Source organism: Thermobia domestica, chromosome 10 (genome assembly GCF_964235325.1).
Source record: "Thermobia domestica chromosome 10, izTheDome1.hap1.1, whole genome shotgun sequence".
Classification (NCBI taxonomy): Eukaryota; Metazoa; Arthropoda; class Insecta; order Zygentoma; family Lepismatidae; genus Thermobia; species Thermobia domestica.
Window position 1 is genome coordinate 150,198,814 of NC_137463.1, and position 20,499 is coordinate 150,219,312.

General features: G+C 37.5%; 1 protein-coding gene across 1 annotated transcript in view; it reads right to left on the minus strand.

Annotated features, from left to right (window-relative positions):
* The window catches only part of ACC (acetyl-CoA carboxylase), a 776,633-nt gene that overhangs the window by 330,229 nt on the left and 425,905 nt on the right, over window positions 1–20,499 (minus strand). Inside the window, exons 22-24 of the mRNA XM_081728639.1 lie at window positions 18,265–18,603; window positions 14,443–14,679; window positions 1,176–1,379 (exon numbers count right to left, since the gene is read on the minus strand). Of these exons, the coding sequence (XP_081584765.1) occupies window positions 1,176–1,379; window positions 14,443–14,679; window positions 18,265–18,603 (780 nt within the window). The remainder of the gene's footprint in view (window positions 1–1,175; window positions 1,380–14,442; window positions 14,680–18,264; window positions 18,604–20,499) is intronic.

The following is a 20,499-nucleotide window of genomic DNA, read 5'->3' on the forward strand; positions in this document are numbered from 1 at the left end:
GAGGTGTTGCCTGTAAGTTAAATTGAAAATAAATCTAATGCAGGCATTTTGCACTCTTTGCAAGCGCTTTGATTGATTTTCGGTTACATCAGAATAGACTGAGTCGCAATATTGGAAACACTAGTACCTTGACAAGTTTGATCTTCAGAGATATTGGTAAGAAATTTCTTAGTCGATTTAACGTATGCAGGGCACCAAATGCTCTCTTGCAAACTCCATTTATTTGATCGGACCAGGAGAGATTTTGATTTAGTATGACTCCCAAATTTTTGACAGTTGTAGAGAATGGAATAACAGTATTGGACAATTTTATATTTGGGAGTTGATAGATATTAATAGAAGAGAGAATTCTTGGGGAGCCAATTAAAATGCAATGCGATTTTGTTGCATTTAATTTTAACCCGTGAGCCGTAGACCAGTCGCTGATTTTGTTTAACTCGGTATTTATTTTCTCAACCGCATTATTAATATCTTGTTGGGGGAAAAGAAGCATATAACTGAAAATCATCAGCGTAAATATGGTATTTACAATATGTGAGAATTTTAGAGAAATCATTAATGTAAAGGGCAAAGAGAAGGGGACCTAGTAGGCTACCTTGCGGCACTCCACTGTTGATACAATGCCATATTGATATGTGATCCTGATTGATCAGTACTCTTTGTTTACGTTCGTGAAGGTAAGAATGAAACCATTTAACCACTGATTCAAAAGAATTAAACAATAATGATAATTTCTGAAGTAATATGTCAAAATCAATCGTTTGAAATGCCTTACTATAGCCAAATACAGTGCGGAGCGTCAGTTTTCTGTTATCAATAGCCCATCTTATATCATCCGTTACGTTTACTACTGCAGTGCATGTGCTATGATTACTTCGAAAACCAGATTGAAAGGTATCCAATAAATTATTTGTTGTTAAGTATTCCCGAATTTGATCATTTAAATATATTGAAAAACTTTTGAAAGCACGGGAAGGACACCGATAGGACGATAGTCTGCGATATTGTCAGTGTTGTTCTTTTTTGGAAGTGGGCGGACATTAGCGAGTTTCCATACTGTGGGAAAAGTACCTGTGGCAAGAGAGTAATTAAATATGTCAGTGATAGGATTTAGTACATGCGATAGGTATTACACCATATTAAAAGCAAACAAAAAAGAACTTTCTGATACTTACCGTTCCTGTTTTGGGGTCAGTGATTTCCTTGTAGACACATATGTCAAGATAATATCCACTCTCATTAGCCAAACACAAGCGAATTGGTATAGTTTTACTATTTGGAGACTGGCGAATGATCATCTTCAATTCAGCCTGAAGAACACGAAGTTTCCAAAGGCGAGGTCCGTACCTCATTACCATATTCGTGACGCTTTCTTCTATCTGTAGGAAATATACATATTATATATATATATATAACACACATTAAATATATAAAAATAGTAATAAATATCTCAGAAATGGTAAAAAGCAGAGAAACTATACAGGGTGGTCGTGCATCAATGACGGAAAATTCGGGAGATGAATCTACAGGTAAAAACAAGCAAAAAATGTCATATGAACATTGGGTGAATGTGGCTTCGTTTGGACGCTAGAGGCGTCTGAAATGTCACCTTCCGAGGCGGCAATTTGCAATATCGCAAGAAGAGAAAGAAATACGAATGTCGGGTCAGAAGATATCAAAGGAAAGCCCATCCGAAGAATCCCATTATGCGTAAGTGAGGGCGAAACAGTGGCGGCGGCAGGGGGCACAAGCGAAGTGAATGCAACGCGGAGAAAAGTGAACAATTTACACTGAAGAATTGTAGGAGGGGATGTTACATGGAACATCAGCAACAAATGTTAATGAACAAAGGCAACAATGTCTACGCTGTAGGGAGACCATGGGACGCGGAATGTAGGAATAAAGTATCTGTATAACGAAGAGAAATAGGAATGTTGGGTCAAAAGATATCAAAGGAAACCCCATCTGAAGAATCCAATTATGCGCACGTACTGCGGAACATTGGCGGCGCATGCGAGCTACAAGGAAACTGTTAAACACTCTTAGTGATGATACGTGCAGATCGTACAAAACACGTACGGAAGATGGGGCCGAGTGTACTGTAAAAACAAGAGGTATTGTACTTACCGTGGTCAACATAATGCTGTCTTAAAGAAGGTATTCAATATGTCCTCCTTGTTCTTGAAGACAGACAGTTACACGATGGCGTAAGAATTCTCTGACTTTTGGCAATAACGCTGGCGTTTGCCATAGTGTGGCAAATGCAGCGCATACACGCTAGCGAATATCTTCAATGCCATTCACGGGCCGTATATACACGAGACTCTTCACGTAACCCCACAAGAAAAAGTCTAGGGTATTTAGATCGGGTGAACGTGGGGCCATGCTCCTTTGCTTCCACGATCTATCTACCTGCGTGGAAATGTTTCGTTCAGATACGCACGAATAGTGTGACATGAATGGGAAGGGAGTCCATCATACATAAACCACATACACTGTCGTGACCTCAGTGGCACGTCTTTAAGTAGAATAGGTAGGCCCTAGGTCAGAAACTGGGGATACGATATTGCTTGCGTTCAATCGCTGTGGTAAGAAGTGTTGATTCACAACGTCGTCATCAATAATACCAGCCAACACATGCAATTGAAAACGCTGGTGATGCTTCGTCACTACCAGTGTTGGGCAAATTTCAATTGAATTAACAATTAATCTGTAAATTTAATTGTTAATTGCAATTAACAATTGAAGTAAGTAATGGTTAATTGTTAATTGCAGTTGGCCATTAATAATGGAGAATCAATTGCAATTAATCAATTGATTGAAAGTAATTGAAGTGGAAAGTAATTGCAATTGAATTCAGTCATTCAATTGCAATTGAAATTAACTGGCAATTAAATCAATTGCAATTGATTTCCACAGCAATTACTTTCAATAGATTGATCTATTGCAATTGATTTTCATTGATTAGTTTTCAACATTGTAGTTCAGAGAGGGCGTGGGGCAATGAAAACTTTACCCACGACGAACTGACTCACCACCCATCGTGACCCACTCTGACCCACCACCCACCATGAACCACTCTCACTCACTGTGACCCACAGACCCACCAAAACCCATTGTCATCAACTCTGACGCCCTCTTCTCTACTGACTAAAGAGTTTAAACTTTAATAAATAAAACAAGCCTATGAAATTATCACTCATTGGAGTTTGAATTTCTACGATCAATCGCTTAAGCACCGCTCTATTACAATAACGGCGGACCTGACCTTTCTAATATAAATAAAATAAAGAGTTTGTTCGTGTCTGTCTGTCTATCTTTGTGAGGCCTGTGGACCAGACGAGTGGACCGAAACTTTTCCAAATTTGGTCAGCGGTAGCTTGGTCTAGGCCCCAGATCAAGACGAAGAGTTTTTTTTTTTTTCAAATTTCGAACTAAAGGGGGTCTCAGGGGACGTTTACCGGGACCGGCCTGGGGACCAGACAAGTTGACCGAGAGTTACCAAATTCTGGTCAAAGATACCTTGGTCCTGGTCCCACACCAAGGCGAAGCGTTTTTGACAAAATTCAAACCAGGGAGTCTCAGGGGGCGTTTACCGGGACATGTAAAAGTAGTAGAAAATGACCGATATCAGTGTCGATTTCATAGTTTTCGCGGTTGCTGAGGTCAATGGTGAAACTCCGATCGCATTAACTTCCAAATTCACCCTATTCGGCTGCGGGCCGCGGGTCAACGGGGGAGGGGGGGATACCGAAACGTAAAAGTAATCCAAAATGACCGATATTAGTGTCAAATCCATAGTTTTCGCGGTCGCTGAGATCAATGGTGACACTACCATTAGCGATGACTTTCAAATTCATCCACCGTTGTATGCGGGCCTTGGGTCACCAGAGAGGGGAGTTCCGAGACATGTAAAAATAATCGAAAATGACCGATATTAATGTCAAATCCACAGTTTTCGGGGTCGCTGAGCTCAATGGTGAAACTCAAGACCGCGTTTACTTTCACATTTAGCCCCCATCAGCTAAGGAACGGGCGCATTTTAAAGAGGATCACGAGACATGTAAAAATAATCCACAATGACCGATGTCAAATCCGTAGTTTTCGCGATCGATGAGATGAATGGTGATACTTCCACAGGCGTTGACTTCCAAATACAGCCCCCATCGGCTGCAGGCCAGAGGCGTTGGTTTTTTCAAAATTGGAACCAGAGGATCATTGGGGCTTTTACCTGGATATGTAAAAAGTAGTAGAAAATGGCAGATGTTAGTGTTTCATTCATAGTTTTCGCGGTATTGGCTGGGAGCCAGAGGATATTTTTTCACAATTCGATCCAAAGGGGGTCTGAGGGGGCGTTCACCGGGACATGTAAAAGTAGTAGAAAGTGAACAATATTTGTGTCAAATCCATATTTATCGGGGTTGGTCAGATGTATAGTGACAGCCCCGATAGTGTTTACGGTCAAATTCAGCACCCATCGGCCTTCCGAATGAAAACACACGTACGTTGTTGGATATATATTCACAAAAAATATATCCAATTTTAGAAATGTTTCTTAATTGTTCTCCCGTTGTTCAGTTTGTTTACATTGATATTTTATCTGATCCGTGCGAAGAACGGGCATAACAGCTAGTACGAAATGGTAAAGTGTTTGTCATGGACCAAATTACAATGAATTCAATTATATAGATAATTATTATAATTATCATTGATAATTATTTCCTTGTTGAATTATATATACTTTTCATTGGAAAAAATAATAAAATTTGAAAGTCCCAAATCAACGTAAAATAGACCAACGTAAAGGAAAAAAATGTATAAAATTTTCCATATAATTAAACTTACAAACTTAAAATTTCCATGTGATTAAGCTAAATTTCCATTTCTGTGCCGTTTGTTGCGTCTATTTTCTCGTTTTGTGCGTCACCGGAAATGGGTCAATGTTATCCTACAAATATGGCGGAACAAGTTAATGCTGTTCCATCAGAAACGATTTCGAGGTCGTTTTCTTCACATCGTCTTGTGCGTGTTTTCTACCGTTTTGTAAGCCTGTTTCCACGTTTTGTGAATCAATGGTAGTGGGTCAAAATAGGCATTCAATGTGGGAAGAAAAATGACCCACTTTTTCACCAGTATCCAATTTCGACGTCGCTTTTTTCGCATTGTTTAGTGCATGTTTTGTATTGTTTCTGCGCATATTTTCACGTTTTGTGCGCCAACGAAAGTGGGTCAAAGAGGGGCTACAAATATGACAGAAAAAGACATATTCATCCCACTTTCAAGGCCCATTTTGACCCACTTCCACTGATGCAAAAGCGACACAAATTATGCATAAAAAATGTGAAGGAAACGACCTCGATATTCGGTGGTGACGGAATAGCATTAAGTTATTCCGCTATACTTGTAGACCATTTTGAACCATTTTCGTTGTCGCACTAAAGTGGAAATAGGTGCACAAAACGGTACAAAACAGGCACTATACGATGCGAAAGAAACGACCTCCAAAATTCGATAGTGGCGGAACAATGGCTCTTTTTCCTCACACCTTGATGGACCATTTTGACGCATTTCTGGTGATGTTCAAAACGTGGAAGTAGGCGAACAGAACGGTACAAAATACACACTAAACGATGTGAAGGAAACGTCCTCCAAATTCGTTGGTGGCGGAACAGCATTAACTTGTTTCGTTATATTCGTAGGTACATTTTGACCCCTTCTGGTGACGCGAAAAACGTACAAAACAGGCACTAAACGATGCGAAAGAACCGACCCCGAAATTCGATAGTGGCGGAACTGTGAGCCATTTAATTCCTACTTTAAAGGCCCGTTTAACTCACCTCGGGTGATGCACAAAACGAGAAATAGGTGCAGAAAACTTAAAAACACTAAACAATGTGAAAGTAACGATCTAGAAATTCGATACTGTCGGAACAGTGGGACATTTTCGTCATACTTTGTAGGCTCATCTTGACACACTTCTGGTGACGAACAAAACGTGGAAATAGGGGCACAAAACGGAACAAAACAGGCACCAGTCAATGCGAAGGGAAGGACATGGAAATTCGGTAGTGGCGGAGTAGTGAGTCATTTAACTCCTACTTTGAATGCCCGTTTAACTCACTTCCGGTGATGCACAAGACAAGGAAGTAGGCACAGAAAACTTTTTAAAAAATAGGGACTAAACGATGCGAAAGAAACGACCTAGAAATTTGATAGTGGCGGAACAGTGGGTCATTTTCGTCACACTTTGGAGGCCCATTTTGACACACTTCTGGTGACGCGCAAAACGTGGAAATAGGGGCACAAAACGGCACAAAACATTCAGTAGTCGATGCGAAAGGAAGGACCACGAAATTCGGTAGTGGCAGAGCAGTGGATCATTTTCGCCCCACCATCGAGGCCCATTTTGACCGTCTTCCAGTGACGCACAAAACGTCGAAATAGACGCACAAAAGGGTACGCGATGTGAAATTAACGACCTCGAAATTCGATAGTGGCAGAACTCTTGGTCATTTTCGTCCCATCTTGGAAGCCCATTTTGACCCGCTTCCGGTGACGCACAAAACGTGGAAATAGGGGCACGAAACGTCACGAAAGATTCACTAGTCGATACGAAATGAAGGACCACAAAATTCAGTAGTGGCGGAGCAGTGGGTCATTTTCGTCCCACCTTTGATGCCCATTTTGACCGTCTTCCAGTGACGCACAAAACGTCGAAATAAACGCACAAAAGGGTACGCGATATGAAATTAACGACCTCGAAATTCGATAGTGGCGGAACTCTTGGTCATTTTCGTCCCATCTTGGAAGCCCATTTTGAACCGCTTCCGGTGACGCACAAAACGTGAAAATACGCGATCAAAACTGCAAGAAACTGGCACTAAACAATGGGACAGAAGCGACCCCGAAATTCGTTGGTGACGGAACAGTGATTCATTTTCGTCCCACCTTGGGGACTCATTTTAACCCACTTCCCATGACGCACAAAACGTGGAAGTAGACGCACAAAACGGCACAAAACGATGTGAATGAAACGACCTCAAAATTCATTGGTGGCGGAACAGCAATAACTTGTTCCGCCATATTTGTAGGCCCATTTTGACCCACTTCCGGTGACGCACAAAATGTGGGAATAGGCGCATAAAGCGACAGAAAATACACAATAAAGCTGCAAAACAAAGTACCTCGAAATTCGTTGGTGGGGGAAGAAGTTAATGACGCCGTGAGCATTAACATAAGTATATGCTGTAGTTCTTACCATCAAGGATGAGTACTGCACGGTCAATTTTTTAGCCAAAGTAGAAGCCCAACCGGGATAGTGATGTGAACAGGCTCGGCTCGGTTCAACTGAGCGTACAGCTTGAGCTGGCTTGTTTGGGATGACCCATCGACTGGGCTCAATTGAGCCGATGGCTTGAGCCGGCTCGGTTGGTGTAAGCAATCAGCTCGGTTCGGTGCGGCTCGTGTGAGCCATTGGCTCGAGCTGGCTCGGTTGGATGAGCTTTTGGCTCGGCTCACTTCTCGGTTCGGCTCGATAAGTGAATGAGCTGTGAGCGAGTCGCTTGAGTCGTTGACAAACCTAAACCCGGGTCGAGCAGTTTTGAACATGTTTTGCTGGAGTCCTATAACTTATAACAATTTTTGGCTCGAGCCCGAACACTTGCTCCTCCTGAACTCAAACCTAGAACCTCGTGACCGATTTCCTTGCCCCATGAAGATTGCTTGACGACCGAGATCGACAGTCAACTAATTTTTTGTATTCAGATACAAACCGCCTATATTCCATGTTTATACAGGTGCACTGTGTTATAATAATATAGTAGTAGTAGTAGTACCATTGATAATTATATTGTCTATGTAGGATACTTGAAGAGAGTAGTACTTGGAACTACACAAAGGATTTAGCTCGAATTGGCTCGTTTTGGCTCGGCTCGACTGGAAACTCGATCCGAATTCGAGTCGAGTTGGGGGAAATTTTTCGATCCGAGTTCTCGAGTCGAGCTCAAAGATGTCTGCTTCGAGTCGAGTCGAGTTTTACAGAAAACTCGCTCGGACTTGCTTGTTCCCATTCTTATTGTATGCATAAGGGGCATATAGACTTCTTCCGAGGAGGATAGAACCATGAACATAATATATTTAAAAAAAACACTTAGTTTCACGGCTTTCTTCCCAGGGGGGGCGAAGGGATGATAGTTATCCCGCATTTCTTATAAGTATCGTATTTGAAATATGTAAAACAGTCACAAGTGGACAACTCAATATACAGACATCTTCTTATCTTCACTTTTAATTGCTGATTTCAATTGCAATTAACAATTACAAGTTTCAATTGTCAATTGCAATTAACAATTAAATGTTTCAATTGCACCCTTTGCGATTGACAATTAACAATTAAAAGTTTCAATTGCACCCTTTGCGATTGACAATTAACAATTAAAAGTTTCAATTGCCTGGTGACCAATTAAAAATTAACAATTGATGAAAATTTAATTGCAAATTTTATGATTGAATTCAACTGCAATTGAAATTAATTGTCAATTACAAATTGAAATCAATTGCAATTAATTTTCAGAGCAATTACTTTCAATTGATTGATCAATTGCAATTGATTTTAATTGATTTTGTCCAACACTGGTCACTACAATTGCATGTGGGTTGTTGGGTGTCCATCGATGGTCATTGTGGACATTTGTGATACCATCCCGTATGGATACCTCATCCGAGATCAGCATCTGTGCTAAAACTTTTCTCCGCGTTTCATTCACTTTCTTTGTTCCCCTTGGGCCGCCACTGCTTTCCCATCACTTATGCATTATTGGATTCTTCGAATGGGTATTCCTTTGAAATCTCCTTACCCGACATTCCTATTTCTCTCCGTTATACAGATACTTTATTCCTACATCCCGCCTTTCATAGTGTCCCTACAGCGTAGCCATTGTTGCCTTTGTTCATTAACATTTGTTGCTGCATGTTCCAAGTAACATCCCCTCCTACAATTTTTCAGTGTAAATTGTTCACTTTTTTTCCGAGTTGTATTCACTTCGTCTGTGCCCCCTGGCGCCGCCACTGTTTCGCCATCACTTATGCATAACTGAATTCTTTGGATGGGGTTTCCTTTGGTATCTTTTGACCCGACATTCCTATTTCTTTCCGTTACAAAGGTACTGTATTTCTACATTCCGCCTCCCATAGTATCCCTACAGCGTAGCCATTGTTGCTATACATACACGAAGAATATAACACAAGGAAGAACACACGTAGGTTTAAACAAGAAGAAGAACACATATTTCATTGTCTTCCGTATGTGATGAGGTCTTGTCCATGTGAATGCGCACCAGATTGGCGTCATTTCCGTACATTGTTGAAATTTCATGCTCGTACATCGGCCGAATGATCTGCTGCTGAAAATACTGCGAATTTATTTTCCAGTTCTTCGCCACCCTACGAATCTTCAGTTTACCTCGGTAACAGTAGCCAGGAATAACCATGAACCCTTTGGGAAGGATTCTTTACAGACACGGACCCACTTTCTGAAGTTCTTGGCGCCTTTCTCTGGGTACATGATGGCTCTCAGTTTGCCGCAGTCGGAAAGGTAAATCCATGCTTCATCGAGCGTTACGACGTACATCCACCTTTGTTTTGCCAGATGACGGTCGTACAGCTTCCGTGCGTTACACTTTCGTTCCTTTTGGTCGCCATCCGTGAGAAGATGACCGCGAGCTTTCATGACTTTTTCCAGCTTGAGTTGATGGTGTAACGCCCGGCTCACAGTCTCCAAAGACACGTCAAGACGATTAGCTATACACCTTTCTGTTGGCGGACTTTCTTGCATTGCCATTTTGCGAAGTTTCCTCTGCATGGTGGAGGTGGCCTTACTGCACTCCCGCTTCCTAGGTAATTTCGTTGGTGATCCAAATGGTGGAGCTCCGTTGCCATTGTACTTTTTAATAACATTTTTTATTCCACTTAAACTGATGTTGCAACCATTCTTCTTGCATTGTTTTCTAATGACAAAAACACTAAAGTGGGCGTCATAAAGAGCCGCAACATAGCCTTCCCAAAACCGGCTTATTTTGGGCGGCATTTTGGTCACAGAGCGGAAACCCACACACTTGAAAACAAATTTAACACAACACTCACAACAATGGTCCTGTTTTGTGCGTTATTGTCGTCCGCGCGGAAAAACAACTCCGTACCCAGGAAGCCAGTGCACAACACTGCAGGACGCCACGAGCCACGTCGGGTGAGTCGATTCTGACCGGGAGGGGGAAGGAACGAAATCGCCCAAACGTAGGCTGAGCAATTTCTTTAAACGATAAGTGTTGCCAGGGTTCTTAAGGTAAACGCATCTCATTAGAACTTTACCTATCGGCTGTTCGGGAGCCATTTGTAATAAATTCATTTGTGCATTATTTTCGTTGAGCCCAGCTCAGACAATTTAATCCTATTATATTAAAGGCTGCTATTTTCCAACACATAGTGTAACTAATCGTTGTACGTTCTTGCAACGGATGTATCAGCAACGAGGCAGAGGAAGCAGCCGACGGCCGCTGCGTGACGTAGCTGGCATGCTGGCATTCGGCGCCAAGACTCTTAAAAACGAGCAGCACGTTACAATAACTGCTAGAAACAATTCATTTAAAAAAAAAAAAAAAAAAAAGCAAACATGTGAATCCAGTGTAAATTTTAATGTATCTTGTGCATCTAAACATCTTAATAATTTTAAGGTAATTTCCTTGACACTAAAGGTAATGTAAGTATAAAACTATTCAAAATAGAGTATTTATTCTATTCGTAGTACGGTGTCAGATTGATTGTGTATTCCAACCTCTTGTTATTCCATGTTGGTGCGCATGGTGCAGAATATATTGATGCCAGCGATTCTTTTTTTAACTTTATAGTTCAAACGATGCTGAAGTTTTATTCTGTTCACAATTCTAAAGTTGTTGTTTAATTTTTGCGTAAGTGTGGTTAGCGGTGCAAGAAGCTATTACTCCAGTGATAACTTATTTCGTCGTTAATGCTCGGGCAAATATTCGATCAATGACTACCTAATGTAATGCTTACTCTACTTGGATTATCATCCTATATGGTAAACAACACAAACGGGGAGATACATCAGAAAGAAATGAACACATCACAGGCTCGTGCCGTATAATGGTTTCCACACACTAAGCTCGTTCCGTATTATGGTTTCCACAGGCTATCTAAAAAGGCAACCATATTGCAAAATGTGTTCATCTTTATATATATATATATATATATATATATATATGTATAAAACATGGAATTAATCACCGATACTAAGCCATGTTACAAATACCAGCCAAGTTCAGTACTTGAAAACGAAAAATAGGAACTGCAATGGGATTGAGAAATCAGAACGTATATAGAGGTCCTACAAACAGACGCGGCATCACTATTATGAATAAAATAGACCAAGAAGCAACTCTCATGCTTGTAGCAGTACAACTGGCTCATAACTAGGGCTCGGAAGTTAAGGAAAAATCCCCTTTTTACTAGAGCCCGAAGACGAGGCTTAACATAATATATGTTCATTTCGGATCATTGTAGACCAGAAAATGGTGATTTTATTTTATTTTATTTATTTATTTATTTTTTGCCTTTTTTCGGATATTTTGATTGGTCATTTTCTTAAGCTTTTCATAGGTTTTAATGTCTATTTTTGGCACTTCATCTTTAGACAATAAATTTACTGGCCATTCACTCGAATCACCACTACCTCTTAAACGTCTTTTGTTTAGTAAAGAAAAGTCAGAAGATAAGACCAGATCTGCAACAATCACAAGTCAGATAAGGAAATGTAATAATGCCCTCCAGTAAGGGGGTGGAGCAGGGGGGAAATTTTCTTATTTTAGTTTCTACTTCAGTTTGTGGAAGAAGGGCAGACCTTTAACTACCAGAAGCTTGTATTTCTTGAGCATTATATTCATTAAATATGTAATTCTAATTAAATTGGGTCTTATTATCACGTCGTCTTTTCCAGTTTTTAGGTCCTTTCTTTAGATATTTTTAGGTCATTTATAGTTCCTTTTTAGGCAATTTTTAGGTCTTCAACTTCCGAGATCTACTCATAATATACGTATAACACTCAGTACGAAAATAAGCAAATATAAAGACATGGTAGACGAAATGTTATGGAACTGCCAGAAAGTTAGTACGACCAATCATTATCTCAGCTACAGTAATTGTCCCTAAGGCCGTGCCTCCATTGCTTCCGAGTGCGACTGCGAATTTGCCAGCACGTGTAAATAAATTGGAGTACCTCGACTAGTTCCGATCTGCGAATTGCGAAAACCGAGGAAAAGATGCGAATGCGAACGATCCCTACATGCTGGGATTGTTCGTCCGAATTCGTGCGATTGGAGTCGTCTGCAGAGGAATTGAGCGCTACGTGAGAGAAGAAAATTTATTTTGCGTGAAAGCTGACGGCGTTGCGAGGTGCGGAGATAAAATAAATAAATAAATACAAATAAAGATGGAAATAGATGTTGATGCTTTATCAATTGTGTTTTTGATAAAGTTCCATTGTGGAACCAAGTTCATCCAGATTACCACAAGCGACACGTCATGAACAAATTATGGGCAGATGTCTTTAAAATATGAAGATTTAATTAATACATGAACAGCAACATTTTATTCAATTTATATTTCGTTTTTGCTCCTCAAATAATGATTTTACGAATACATGTAATTATTGACAAATATGTTTGAAATAGCTAAAACTTTTTTTTTTTTTTTTTTTTTTACTCGGAGAAAATTTTCTTAGAAAGTAGGTTGATTCTGTAATCTCTAATTTTATTTAGTTAATTTATTTTAAAGTGAAAATAGTAGCGGTTACCACGGAAGCATAATAATAATGGAAGCGACATTCACTTTATATTGCACACAAAGGAAATTAATAGATATTATTGTTATTTAGGCTTTCAAGACTTTAAGGTACGAATTTTCAAGCAAAAATATTTGATATTGAAGCTTTGAAAGAGACATTCCAACTTGATTCGGATTCGCAAAACTTCGAATGTAGTAGAGGCACATGAATTCGCAGTTCGCATTCGAATTCGCAATCGTATTCGGAAGCAATGGAGGCACGGCCTAAACGTACTGTGATGCAACTGAAACAGATAAACGTAAAACACCTAACAAACCTACAAAAATCAGTAATACTAGATACCCGTCATATAGTAAGGAAGTTCTTTGGAGAAGAACTCTTCAAATAATTTGCATTTGCATTATTAAACTGAAACCGGTTTATACAGAGATACAGCAGCAGCAGCAATAACAATAATAATAATAATAACAGTTTTTTTTTTTTTTTTTTGGAAATTACAGACAGAACTGCCCACTTATAATTTCCATACAAAAAAACATGCAAATAGCAAAAATAAACATAATAGATAATAAAATACAAATGATATAATAATAATAATAATAATAATAATAATAATAATAATAATAATAATAATAATAATAATAATAATAATAATTGTAGCAGTAATTGTAAAGAAATATATGTAAGCTATTATGTAAGAAAACACTGCTCATTTTAAAATGTTCCTTTACGAAATATCTTCACAAATTGAATATGTAAATACGCATCGAAGTAATACATGTAATGCATATTATAAGAAATTGAAAGCACAGAAAACTGCACTTTGTTAGATAAGATTTTCTTACTAAATATTTTCGTGCTAGATAAGATTTTCTGAATATTTTAAAACGTTAATTACTAAGGGAACTACTAAAACTGGTAACAAATATTAATTATACAAATACTTTTTCTCTCACCATTCAGAGGAACAGCGTCTGAATTCTTGGAAGCAAACACTTTGTACTTGGTGAATGATTGGTATGAATTTTAATGGAAATAACCTAAACTTGATTTTGTTTTTAAATAATATTCAACCAATGTTCTCCATTGGAGACGTGCAGTGCTGCATAGTACACAATATGTGAGGCTTGAACAGTCTCTATTCCTTAAATAAATAAATAAATGTTTGTATGTTAGTTTGACTTTCTCACTCATTACTTTAAAAAAAAAAAGTAAACTCCTGCACCGAAGTTTCTTGATGAATCCTTATAAAATGATTCCTCTGTTTCTGGATTAAGGAAATATATGTAACTGTGCCAAATTCACATATTATCTACTAAAGTAATGAAAGAAAAGATTAGCGTACATCTCCAACTCAAAGATATGTGTTTGAAACAATTATCGTCTAAAACGTAAAATCAAAGGTATATCTAGACTTAGATAATTTTGATAACAACTGGTTACAATTCATTGACGTAGGGAAAAAAAGAAAAGCTTTTGCCTGCAATATCAAAAGGGATTCCTGCAAGTGACATGAGAAAAAATATCTGTAGAACAAGTAAAAAAAAAAAAAAAAAATCAAGAAAAGTAAACAACCAAACAAATATTACCTTTGCTGGGTCCATTATTACAGTAGGGACAAAGTTCAGAAATATATGATTGCAATCTGTCCTTTTACTATCCGGATGAGAGAAAGCTACCTCCAACTCGTCCATTGCCTCAAGTAATACTCTTTCTCCTTCGTTTTTGAGATATTCGAATGATGCTTCTTTTGTAATCAGATCAGAATGTCGTATTATAGATCGGATGAAAAATCGAAAGTCAGTAACTTCTTGTCCTTTTGCAACCTAGAATTGGAACAGTGATATAACTCTTACTACGATATTTACGAAAACTATATGTATAAAGTAGGCTTTTAATATACTACAAAGAATATAGAATACAGAGCTTGATCCAGTGAGTTTTTTTTTAAAAAAAAAGATGGAAACAAAACTTACCAACGTCTGGAAATAACCAACAAAATAAACAAACGAAACTGTAGGTTCTACTTATTCATACATTAATAGAGAAAAAAATCATTTCCTCACTTTTGTCATAAATTACCAACACAGTTTAAACACAGAAATTAGAGTTTCAGACAATTATTGAGAATATCAAATATTAAAATATTAATATGTAGGCGCACGACAAGATGATCCACATTAATAAAATATCGTTACTTCACCAATATTTTCTCCCCTGGGATAATTACATGTTTTCCAGACATAACAGAACAACAAGCTAGTTTCGTCTTTAGTGGTAAGGGGACAAGCTTAAAAACAGATCAGAGAAATCTGGTATGGGAACAGGAATATATATCACCAAATCAGCGTAACGTAAACATGGGTACTAAAATGAACAAGCAGCACAAAAAGAGTTGATTTTGGAAGAAACGTGGTGTGTATGCCACGTCATTTTTGTCACAACCAAAATAAATATCAAACGAAGGTAGCCAGATTTTATGAATTTTGTTGGAGTCCAGATTTCAAGCCCGTTCACATTTATGAATAAAAAATGATTCTTTACTCTCTCGTGTGTGTGTGTTTTTTTTTCCCTGACCCTTTACATAAACCTGTTTTATATTATATATGTTGCTTTTGGTGAAGTGACAATCCTTACATACCCTCTACTTGTGATTTTTTTGTTCGTTTAATGTGTTCTTTGATTCTGGTTGTGGTTGAATTAGTGGTTGTGATAGTGTATATATTAGTGTAAAGGCTAACAATATGTAAAATGAAGAACATGTCAGGTTCATAAAACATATAACATTGTATTACAAGGGTTGTAATTCTGGGATGTAAATTAGTAATTCTAAAGCAATTTAGAACGATAGACTGAAATCAGAATTTTGCTGCCAGAGATATTTTCCCCTTAAATTCCAGTAACTCTAGTAATTACAATTTGAATATATGGATAATATCAACGAGTAGTAAAAAAATTACAGGGATAAATTCAAACCTGAAATCAGAATTTTGGGGTCAGGAATAATTTCACAGTAATTTGGAATAATTTCAGTAATTCCAGTAATTATGTTTTTAACGTATGAATAATATGAGTCGTTATTATTTGTAACTAGTGAATTTGGAAAGAGTTGGTAATGAATTTCTGGCCCTTTTTTCAGAGGGTGTTATTACTGTTCACATAATATGGGATGCATTCTTTAAAGATACAGTGAAAAAGCGTCGATTTGTACGAAGCATAGGCATGTTGCAATAAAGTAACACAAAACTTTCTTGGAAGTAGAATAGGTTCCAAATAAAAGGAGTTTGTGAATCAAACAGTAGCATCATTTCAGATTTTCCCAGGAAGACGGAGGGGAGAAGGCAAGATTGTTCACTGGCATAAGCGCTTTACTTTCTTTTATTAATATATTAATATATACTTCACAAAAAAAAAAAAAAAATCTTTTTGTCAAATTCATGAGAGAAGGGCGGGAGGGGGAAACTGCCCCTGGAACCAAGTGATTGAAGTTTACAACGACTTATAATGTAACATGTTCTTGAAATTACATTTCTGGGATTCAAATCTGGAATTCTTTCCAAAAAACCGTAGTGCTGATTTTACAGCTACCATATAGAGAATATATGAAGGAAAATTGATGCTAACAATGTTACAAAGTATTCGTAACCAGAGGGGCACTCAGGACGAAAGAAAGAAGTAAAATGTTGACACTCAGTACGAAAGGAAAGAGTAAAATATTATTTTCAAATTTTGTATATTTTTTGTAAATATTCCTTCAAAATAAATGCTAGAAACTGAACATAGGAAAAGTAAGTTAGAATTTTTCTTGAGAGGCAAGAATTTATATTACTCAACCCCTAGAAATTATGAAATTTGCCCCTCCTGAAATTTAAAACATTAGTAAACAATTTTATTACTTCTAGGGGCCACAGCTAACGTTTTGCTGAATAGAGCCCAGATTACATTTATCCTTTATCTTAAAGAAATATATTTCTTTTTAATTATATTGCAGCATAGCTTAAATTATTTTCAGTTCTTCTGAAAATTGTATGGTGGGTCCATTCGATGCTTTACAAGTTATATTAAGGGACAATATTTGGCAAAATTTAAAGCATTGTTATTTATTATTTCTGAGGGCCCAAATAGTACCTAGGTAGATATTTTACAGAAATGGAAGCATATTACATATTTGTTTCATTTAAAGATTTTTTTATGTTACTTTTCGGGTGCGATTAATATGTCATTTATACATTTATGTTCGTATGATATCATATGAAGACAGTTTTATCTTGAAGTGGGGCCCCCCGCTCGAACGGTAGAGAGCTTAAATGGGAGGAAATTATATGCCCACCTGTTTACCTACAAGTTAAGACATTGTCGAATACTGTGTCATATATTAAATTCTGTTACCTTCTAAATGTTATAGACTTTTTCTTGAATTTTAGTCAATATATCAACCCAGGGGATTAAGAGCCAGCTAATCCGAGCAAATGCCGGGGCGCCATAGTCAGGAGGACGCAGAAACGAGCCTCAAAAAGTACATTTTATAACGTGTTTTCTTTTGACTTTTTTGGTTTATAATCTCGTAGAGTAGCGTCAATTACATCATCTTTTTACCATTCCATCATGGGAGAAGAGAGTTTCATAGTACTAGGGGGACTGTATCGACAAACGCAGACGTAGCATGTAGAAGAGCGAGTGGAGGGGGAGTTGGTATTGTTTATAGCGGAACAGGTTTTTTGTGAATCTTTCCCAGGCAATGAATGTTACTGGATTTTATATGTTATTCTTTTAAAGTGGTAGTAGAGGGGAACAGTGTATAGCATTTAATTTTGATTCTCAGAAACGATACTGCCGCGCCAAACTGTCGGCCTTTGTTGAAAGGAGTGTTTAGATGTTATTGTTTCGCTATGTACAGTTCTTGCCAGATCATTGATTTCATAGGTCAACCTGTTAAGAAAAAATTATAAAAATGAAGTATAAGATTAGTTACATGTGTGGAATTGAGTGATTAAAAAACATGGAATGAAGGTAAACAAGTAACTTAATAATTATCGAGAGAAAGTGAGTGAGTGAGAGAGAGAGAGAGAGGGGGGGGGGGTATAAAAATACGGAAGGAATGGTAACACCGAAGTTATGGCAGAAAAATGGTGTACAGAGAGGAAAAGGCAGAGGATTTTAGTCCGTAACTTAGTATAAAATTTGATAACGAAAATGGATAAAAGTTCACCATAAATCTTCACAGCAGAAAGCCTACAAACTTCTAAAGACTAACACGCAAAAAATGTACACGAAAGAAAAATAAATGAAAGAGAAAATATAGAAATAAAATAGAAAATGCATTAATGCTAGGTTACGAATTTAAACAACAGGAAATGTATTAATGGTCGAGCTACATCTTTGTTTCGATAATTAAATCTAACATAATTTACCTTCGCTTTCCCCAGGTACAGTAACATTTTATGGTTTGATGTTGGTAATGCTTCCAAATCGTATGTCCTCATCCGATTCAATTCTAGTTGGAATGCCAAAGCAGGTTCCAGATGGCGATAGATCCGGTCTTCTATGTAATTATCTCTTGCACGATATGTAAAAAATTTTGGAAATTGTCGCCTTGTCAACACAAGGAATGTTATTCGACGGATGCCTCTCTGCTGAAGTTCTTCAAAATGATGGCAGCAGAATTCACTAAACTGTTGACTTAAAGCCTCATCATCAGCATCCCCTTGCAATCGTACTGCTAGGTTTAAAATATGTATTGGCTCCATTTGCTGAAAATAAAATCAAGACATTCTGAAACACACAATATCTATGAACTCAATTTGTTTCATTGTTTGCACATTACATATACAAACATTATATAACATACACATTATACCTTACATATTAAATTACCATGATTTTTTCTCTCGTTTTTTTTTTTTTTTTTTTTTTTTGAATACGACACCTATACATTGGCATATATATATATACACAAATGGTTGTCGAAATAATAGAATCACCTGTAGTTGGCCACATGTAAGAAGTGTGACGTAGTAATAGCAAGAATGCGTGCGCAATACCTGGCCGTTGTTAGCATTGTACTATGTGATTGAGTGTAGTACGTCTGACGGGATAGGACGACGTCGTTCGATGGCCACACGTTTCGATGAGAAATGGAACATCTCTTCTCGCTTGATGGATATCAAATTATGAGTGTGCAGTTAGCTGACGTAAGTGTATTAGTGAGTCGTGAGGAAAAGTGTGGAACAGTGTTCAAAGAAATAACGGCCTACAAAAATCATAATAAAACATGGATATCGACGAAGAGTAATATTGGGCGGAAGACAAAGCCTCAGTGAGGTAGCCTAGTATTGAGGAGGACTGTCACCAAGAATTACAGAGAGAATAAGGTAAAAGTAACTATAGAATTTCATCATTACCTGGAGTAGGCTCTTGTAAGAATTACAATCTAAAGCAAGTTGCATAAATTGAGTATTCGCGATTAGGTTGCAATTTTCAAACCGCTAATCACTGCCAAGTACACTTTAGTGCGAAGAAGATTGAGCTGAGAATATACAAATTGGATACCCAATTGTTGGAAACGGGTAATATAGTTCGATGTCTTCTCTTTCATCCTGTTTCCAACAGACCTTGTTTATGTATTGTGGAAGTACACTCATGTCCAAAATTATTGTCGCATACCTATAACTGTCTTCTTGAAAGAATATAATTTGATAATGATTTTGCAAGGTACTTTTAATACTGACACTATGTGTATAATCGGGAAATGTATATTTGTGGTAAATTTCATAGGAAAAGAATTATAAATAAGAAAATTGGAATGGGTAAAACAAAATGTTGCTAAATGGACAAGAAAGTTTTATTTTCGTTTTATTGTTCTTATTTACTGCTCTTTAACAAGAAATTTGCCACATACATGTCTTTGCCGATTATACACATACTAACATTATAAGAAATACCGGACGAATTCGTTATTGAAATATATTCCTACAAAAATATATTTATAGACATCTGACAATAATTTTGGACATGAGTGTACAAACAAGTTCATCCTTCGAACTGTCTCTACCCTAACGTAGACATGACAGCCACCCAATGACACTGTGGAAAACTTTTTGGTATTCGGTGAGTGTTGTGATTACGCTCACAGAACGCATTACTATCAGTGAATATGTGGATATTTTAGGTGATCATCATTATATATTTCCGATGTTGTCTCTGGTCATTTTACAGGATGACAATGCACTAACTTACACTACTGGTGCTGTTAGGGTATGGTTTGAAAGCCATGAATGACATACATATAACATCTCCTGAGCAATCCCTAGACCTAAACACGGAATAGCTGTGGTCAGTTCTGAAGTTCAGATTCAGGCAAATGTTCTCCAACTTCGCTAACGGCACTGTAGGCTCCATTGCATGAAGAATGGAAAAATATTCTTCTGGAAACCACTAATGACTTATACGCCTTCAAAGTACGAAGAATCAAACCTGTTTGGTCTTATCCCTTATTAATAAAAAATCTCTCTCTCTCTCTCTCTCTCTCTCTCTCTCTATATATATATATATATATATATATATATATATATATATATATATATATATATATATATATGTTGAACAAATTCCCAGATACAGCATAATTTTGCCATTTTACAAAGAGA